This window comes from Seriola lalandi, unplaced genomic scaffold (assembly GCF_002814215.2).
Source record: "Seriola lalandi dorsalis isolate HSWRI2012SDOR001 ecotype SW California unplaced genomic scaffold, Sedor1 jcf7180002053111, whole genome shotgun sequence".
NCBI lineage: Eukaryota > Metazoa > Chordata > Actinopteri > Carangiformes > Carangidae > Seriola > Seriola lalandi.
The window spans coordinates 17,326-25,030 of NW_019523664.1; the positions used below are offsets into that span (position 1 = coordinate 17,326).

Below are 7,705 nucleotides of genomic sequence, written 5' to 3' on the forward strand. Positions count from 1 at the left end.
CAGGTTCTGAACTGCTGCTTCACTGCAGACAGCTGCTGTCGCAGGTTAGAGATCTTACAGACACATGAAGAGTGTGTGTGTGTGTGTGTGTGTGTGTGTGTGTGTGTGTGTGTGTGTGTGTGGGGGTGTGTGTGTGTGGGTGTGCGTGCGTGCGTGCGTGTGTGCGTGTGTGTGTGGTGTATTTTGAGGCTGAACGGGTCGTACGAGGCGCTGTCCGGCGGCAGCACCACCGAGGGGTTTGAGGACTTCACGGGCGGCGTGGCGGAGATGTACGAGCTGAAGAAGGCGCCCAGAGATCTTCATCGTATCATCACTAAAGCTCTGGACAGAGGCTCGCTGCTGGGCTGCTCCATCGATGTCAGTCAAACACACTCTGCACCTTTCATGTCAGTCCACCTTCCCAGAGACACCTGGACCTGCCTGAGGGTCCTGGAGACACCACATCATGTAGTGATCACACCCCCCCTCAGCTAGAGCTGAAGAAGCCTTTCAGATAAGAGGTGAAAGGTCAGGCAGGTCCAGCTGTCTTCATAGATCACTTACTGAGACCTGGATCAATGAGAGTCCTCACAGACCTCCAACTGACCCAACCCAGACCAGATCCAGTCCAGGACCAGTTCCCAGATAATCCTTGACTTCAGAAGTGAAGAGGGTCGATCACTGTTACTGCATGTTAATGAGCACTCATTAATCATTCCTTAAACACCGCTGAGTCCGGATGTAAGACCTGGTCTCAGTCTGAGCTCCTTCACATTAAAAGCATCAGTGATATAAACATCATTAATACAGACCAATGGAAATGAACATGAACCCACAGTTAGGTTCAGTGGCTAACCCTGAAGCTAACTCCTGTGTTCAATTACTGCTGCTTTAATTTGAAAGGATTGAAGAGTCTCTGTGAATCTTCAGGAGGTCTGAGCTGAACCTGGATGTGATCAGCTGATCGACCAGACCAGTTCAGGGTGTAAACTGGTCTCAGACCGGGTTGATGAATCCTCTGTGTCGTCCTCAGATCACCAGCGCCTTCGACATGGAGGCGGTGACCTTCAAAAAGCTGGTTAAAGGCCACGCCTACTCCGTGACGGCGCTCAGACAGGTGAGCTCACCTTTAACCTTTGACCTCTAACTCAGTTGCAGGTGTTGGTGTCTCACTCATCAGCGTCCTCGTCTCTGCAGGTTGAGTACCGCGGCCGACAGGAGCGTCTGATCCGGATCAGGAACCCCTGGGGTCAGGTGGAGTGGACCGGGGCCTGGAGCGACAGGTAAGTGCTGCACACAGGTGGAGGAGACAGACAGGTGGAGGAGACGGACAGGTGGAGGAGACAGACAGGTGGAGGAGACGGACAGGTGGAGGTTTAACTGTGCTGTTCTCAGCTCCTCAGAGTGGAACTCCATCGACTCTGCAGAGAAAGACGAGCTGCTCTGTAAGATGGAGGACGGAGAGTTCTGGTAGGTTCTACTGTCTGAGTGAGGATGAGGATAAGGAGTGATGAAGAGTGTGTCAGGATGAGGATGAGGAATGATGAAGAGTGTGTCAGGATGAGGATGAGGAGTGAAGAGAGTGTGTCAGGATGAGGATGAGGAGTGATGAAGAGTCTGTGTCAGGAAGAGAATGAGGAGTGATGAAGAGTCTGTGTCAGGATGAGGATGAGGAGTGATGAAGAGTGTATCAGGATGAGGATGAGGAGTGAAGAGCGTGTGTCAGGATGAGGATGAGGAGTGAAGAGCGTGTGTCAGGATGAGGAGTGATGAAGAGTGTATCAGGATGAGGATGAGGAGTGAAGAGCGTGTGTCAGGATGAGGAGTGATGAAGAGTGTATCAGGATGAGGATGAGGAGTGATGAAGAGTCTGTGTCAGGATGAGAATGAGGAGTGATGAAGAGTGTGTGTCAGGATGAGAATGAGGAGTGATGAAGAGTGTGTGTCAGGATGAGAATGAGGAGTGATGAAGAGTGTGTCAGGATGAGGATGAGGAGTGATGAAGAGTGTGTGTCAGGATGTCGTTCCAGGACTTCCTGCGTCAGTTCTCTAGACTGGAGATCTGTAATCTGACCCCGGACGCTCTGAGTCAGGACTCCAGCAGCTTCTGGACCACAGTGACATTTGAAGGCGGGTGGAGGAGGGGCAGCACGGCGGGGGGCTGCAGGAACCACCCCAGTGAGAACATAAAAAATCATCATAAACTCTGAGCTCAGACCCAGCCAACAACCATCCGCAGTTACCTTTCACAATAAAAGCTGTCACTTCCTCTCTGCAGACACATTCTGGATCAACCCTCAGTATAAGATCTCTTTGCTGGAGGAGGACGACGACCCCGAGGACGACGAGGCCGCCTGCAGCTTCCTGGTGGCTCTGATGCAGAAAGACCGCCGCCGCTACCGCCGCCATGGACAGGACATGCACACCATCGGCTTCGCCATCTACGAGGTCAGAGGTCATGAAGGTGTAGTGTTATGATGTCACACAGCAACTCTCTGTCTTTATGGAATACTGACTGCTGCTAACACTGCCAACACTGCTGCTAACATTGCTGCTAACACTGCTAACATTGCTGCTAACACTGCTAACACTGCTGCTAACATTGCTGCTAACACTACTGCTTACACTGCTGCTAACACTGCTGCTTACACTGCTGCTAACATTGCTGCTAACACTACTGCTAACACTGCTGCTAACACTACTGCTAACACTGCTGCTAACACTACTGCTAACACTGCTGCTAACACTACTGCTAACACTGCTGCTAACACTGCTGCTAACACTGCTGCTTACACTCCTGCTAACACTGCTAACGTTGCTGCTAACACTAATGCTAACACTGCTGTTAACACTACTGCTAACACTGCTGCTAACACTACTGCTTACACTGCTGCTAACACTGCTAACCTTGCTGTAAACACTACTGCTTACACTGCTGCTAACACTGCTAACGTTGCTGCTAACACTACTGCTAACACTGCTGCTAACACTACTGCTTACACTGCTGCTAACACTGCTGCTAACACTACTGCTAACACTGCTGCTAACACTGCTAACGTTGCTGCTAACACTACTGCTTACACTGCTGCTAACACTGCTGCTAACACTACTGCTAACACTGCTGCTAACACTGCTGCTAACACTGCTAACGTTGCTGCTAACACTGCTGCTTACCACCAATCATCTTTGCAGAAGCCACATTTGTTTCCTCCAAGCAACATCCTCATTACCCCAAACACCAAAAACCACTTCAGACACCCCCACCCATCCTGAATGCTGTAGTAACCACATACCAACAGACTAGAAACCGCCTCAACAACATAGTAACCACAGTAACCATTTCAGTCACCCTAGCAACCACCACAAAAACTGGAGTAACCCCTCAGCAATGCCTCAGCAACCACCCACAACATCTTGGCGCTCACTGAGACGCCACGCCACATAAAAAAAGCATGCCAACATTCAGGTACCAACATACTTATGTCTTAGTAACCAACTGGTAACACCTAAGTAACCAAATGGTAACATCCTAGTAAACATCTAGCAACAGTTAGCACTAGCATGTTATCAGAACATGGGTGTGAGTGTGTAGTGAGTCTTCTTCTCTGTGTTTTGTCTCATTGACAGATTCCTGAGGAGGTGAGTCATCCAGTCTGAAACAAGTAAAACTTTTAATCACATTTAGCTTAAAGCTAACGTCCATCTGTCCGTCAGTACCGAGGCTGTCCCAGTGTCCACATGAAGAAGGATTTCTTCCTGCGTCACTCTTCCTGCGCTCGCTCCGAGACCTTCATCAACCTGCGAGAGGTGAGCGCTAGGCTCCGCCTCCCGCCAGGCGAGTACCTGGTCGTCCCGTCGACCTTCGAGCCTTCGAAGGAGGCCGACTTCGTCCTGAGGGTGTTCACCGAGAAACAGTCGGAGACTGAGTGAGTCCGTCAGAACCCAGACTGACAGTTACTCTAGTTCTTCATTGAGTCAGGAGGATGTTTAAACCTGTGATTCTGTGCAGGGAGATGGACGACGATGTGGAGGTGAACTTTGGAGAAGAGGTAAAAAATCTTCCTTTAAATCACCTTTACTTTGTTGCTCGTTCAAAACCAAAAAGAAAACAGAGACAACAGATGAACACACATTATCGTCTCTGTTGGGTCCTCTGTCCTTCATGATGTGGTCCTGGTCCTGGTCCTGCCAGAGAGACTGAGTCAAATCTAAACTGTTTTAGTTTTTATTTATTGTGAAGTTGTTTTATACAGTTGGTTTGATTTCTTCTGTTTGTCAATAATGAACGGACAGAAAAATCTGACAGGTATTTCCATCAATGATTGATTGATGAATCAGCTGATCAGTCCAGCTGTAGAGGACTGGTTGGGTTCTGGGGGTCATGTACAGTGGGGGTCAATAGTGGCCTAACAAGCTTTACTAAATAAATACATACATGGGCTTTGTGTTGATTGACCTTTGACCTTGGTGTCGTTCTTCTTCTCTGCAGGAGGAAATCTCAGAGAGTGACATCGATGATTCCTTCAGGTCCATGTTTGCTCAGCTGTCTGGAGATGTGAGTTTGTTTGAATGTAAAACCTGTTGATATCCAGCAGCAGGTTAGCATCCAGTCTAACTCCAATGCTAACAACGGTGACTCTGCTTGACATTCATAACGTTCTCTCTCATCAGGACATGGAGGTCTCAGTGCGAGAGCTCAGGACAATCCTGAACCGGGTCGTGTCCAAACGTGAGTTCAGATCCCTGTCCCTGGTGTTTAACCTGAACCAGGTGAGTTAACCAGCTGACTGTGGTCCTTCTTCTGTGGTTGTTGTGTGAACAGACAGAGACCTACAGACTGACGGGTTCAGTATGGAGTCCTGCAGAGCCATGGTCGGCCTCATGGACGTATCCTCACCTGTGTCATGTACCTGGAACCTGTTCTCCCTATTCTTTCTGTTCTCCCTGTTCTCTGTGTTCCCAGTGTTCTTTGTGTTCTCCGTGTTCTTTGTGTTCTCTGTGTTCTTTGTTCTCTTTGTTCTGTGTTATCTGTGTTCTCCATGCTCCATGTTCTCTGTGTTCTTTGTTCTCTATTCTCCATGTTCTCTGTGTTCTCTGTGTTCTCTATATTCTTTGTTCTCTGTGTTCTCTCTCTTCTCCCTGTTCTCCATGTTTCTTCTTCTCTCGTTGAAAGTTCTTGACTCGACCTCAGAAAGACGGCAGTGCTCGGCTCGGTCTGCTGGAGTTTCAGATTCTCTGGAACAAAATCAGGAAGTGGCTGGTGAGTCCGACATCACCTGTTCACAAACCTGAACCTGTAAGTTCAGAGGAGGAAGGTGATGTCGCTTTCAAAATAAAAGTTTGAGGTGACACCCTCACAGCAGTGATTCAAACTTCTACCTGAGTTCAGGTACAGAGTTGTTCATATACAACTTAATCATTCTTGTAAGCGCATGATGACATCACACAATGGTGTTTTATGATCCACCACAAAAACTCTAAAAATACCAAAGAATCGAAACGGTGACTCAGTGCTAAGGTGAGCACCTTAAGCACTCAGCCACCTGTTCACCTCAGTCAAGTCATAGTACAGTAAGGCATAAAAAGTCAGAAAAAAAAAATAGTATAGTTAGGTTTAAAAACAACATAGTATAGTAAAGCATAAAAATATCATGGTATAGTAACGCGTACAAATCTGATAGTAAGGCATACAAAAATCATAGTGTAGTAAGGAATACAAAAGATATAGTTTATTAAGGCAGAAAAAAAATCATAAAATCATCATAGTATAGTAAGGCATAAAAAGTCATAAAAATGACATCGTATTGTAAAGCATAAAAAATCATATTATACTAAGGCATAAAAACGTAATAGTATAGTAAGGCATAAAAGTTATAAAAAGGACATAGTATAGTTAGCCATAAAAAGTCATATTATACTAAGGCATGAAAACGTAATAGTGTAGTAAGGCATAAAAAGTCTTATTATAGTAAGGCATGAAAAATCATAGTATAGTAAGACATAAAAAGTCATAAAAACGTCATAGCATAGTAAGGCATAAAAAGTCATAAAAAAGTTATAGTATACTAAGGCATAAAAACTCATAGTATAGTAAGGCATAAAAAGTCATATTATAGTAAGGCATGAAAAATCATAGTATAGTAAGACATAAAAAGTCATAAAAATGACATAGTATAGTTAGGCATAAAAAGTCATAGTATAGTAAGGCATAAAAAGTCATAAAACCGTCATACTATAGGAAGGCATAAAAAGTCATGAAAACGTCATAGTATAGTAAGGCACAAAAAGTCATAAAAACGTAATAGTATAGAATGTCATAAAAAGTCATAATAACAACATTGTATATTAAGGAATGAAAAGTCATATTATAGTAAGGCATGAAAAATCATAGTATAGTAAGGCATAAAAAGTCATAGTATAGTAAGGCATAAAAAGTCATAAAAACGTAATAGTATAGTAAGGCATAAAAAGTCATAAAAACGTCATAGTATAGTAAGGCATAAAAAGTCATAAAAACGTAATAGAATAGTAAGGCATAAAAAGTCATAGTATAGTAAGGCATAAAAAGTCATAAAAATGACATAGTATAGTAAGGCATAAAAAGTCATAAAACCGTCATAATATAGTAAGCCATAAAAAGTCATAAAACCGTCATAGTATAGGAAGGCATAAAAAGTCTTAAAAACGTCATAATATAGTAAGGCATAAAAAGTCATAAAAACGTAATAGAATAGTAAGGCATAAAAAGTCATATTATAGTAAGGCATAAAAAGTCATAGTATAGGAAGGCATAAAAAGTCATAAAAATGACATAGTATAGTAAGGCATAAAAAGTCATAGTATAGTAAGGCATAAAAAGTCATAAAAACGTAATAATATAGTAAGGCATGAAAAGTCATATTATAGTAAGGCATGAAAACGTCATGTTATAATAAAGCATAAAAAGTCATAAAAAGTCATAGTATAGTAAGGCATAAAAAGTCATAAAAAAGTCATTTTATATTGATGCATGAAAAGTCATAGTATAGTAAGGCATAAAAAGTCATAAAACCGTCATAGTATAGGAAGGCATAAAAAGTCTTAAAAACGTCATAGTATAGGAAGGCATAAAAAGTCTTGAAAACGTCATAGTATAGTAAGGCATAAAAAGTCATAAAAACGTCATAATATAGTAAGGCATAAAAAGTCATAAAAACGTCATAATATAGTAAGGCATAAAAAGTCATAGTATAGGAAGGCATAAAAAGTCATAAAAATGACATAGTATAGTAAGGCATAAAAAGTCATAGTATAGTAAGGCATAAAAAGTCATAAAAACGTCATAATATAGTAAGGCATAAAAAGTCATAAAAACGTCATAGTATAGTAAGGCATAAAAAGTCCAAGAAATGACATAGTATAGTAAGGCATGAAAAGTCATAAAAACGTGATAGCATAGTAAGGCATAAAAAGTCATAGTATATTAAGACATGAAAACTCATGAAAACGTCATAGTATAGTAAGGCATAAAAAGTCATATTATACTAAGGCATAAAAAGTCATATTATACTAAGGCATAAAAAGTCATGTTATACTAAGGCATAAAAAGTCACATTTTAGTAAGGCATAAAAATTCATGAAAACTTCATAATATAGTAAGGCATAAAAAGTCATAAAACGTCATAATATAGTAAGGCATAAAAAGTCATAAAAACGTAATAGTATAGTAAGGCATAAAAAGTCATAG

At 42.5% G+C, this 7,705-nt stretch overlaps 1 protein-coding gene across 1 annotated transcript in view; it reads left to right on the forward strand.

Moving 5' to 3' along the window:
• The window catches only part of LOC111651024 (calpain-1 catalytic subunit-like), a gene marked incomplete at its 3' end in the record, with an annotated part of 11,896 nt that extends 6,657 nt beyond the window's left edge, over window positions 1-5,239 (forward strand). The window contains exons 7-19 of the mRNA XM_023400987.2: window positions 189-357; window positions 1,013-1,096; window positions 1,177-1,262; window positions 1,375-1,449; window positions 1,997-2,157; window positions 2,258-2,427; window positions 3,607-3,618; window positions 3,694-3,905; window positions 3,989-4,028; window positions 4,469-4,534; window positions 4,651-4,708; window positions 4,802-4,866; window positions 5,171-5,239. Coding sequence (XP_023256755.1) covers window positions 189-357; window positions 1,013-1,096; window positions 1,177-1,262; window positions 1,375-1,449; window positions 1,997-2,157; window positions 2,258-2,427; window positions 3,607-3,618; window positions 3,694-3,905; window positions 3,989-4,028; window positions 4,469-4,534; window positions 4,651-4,708; window positions 4,802-4,866; window positions 5,171-5,239 — 1,267 coding nt within the window. The remainder of the gene's footprint in view (window positions 1-188; window positions 358-1,012; window positions 1,097-1,176; window positions 1,263-1,374; window positions 1,450-1,996; window positions 2,158-2,257; window positions 2,428-3,606; window positions 3,619-3,693; window positions 3,906-3,988; window positions 4,029-4,468; window positions 4,535-4,650; window positions 4,709-4,801; window positions 4,867-5,170) is intronic.
• Between the last annotated feature and the right edge of the window lie 2,466 nt (window positions 5,240-7,705).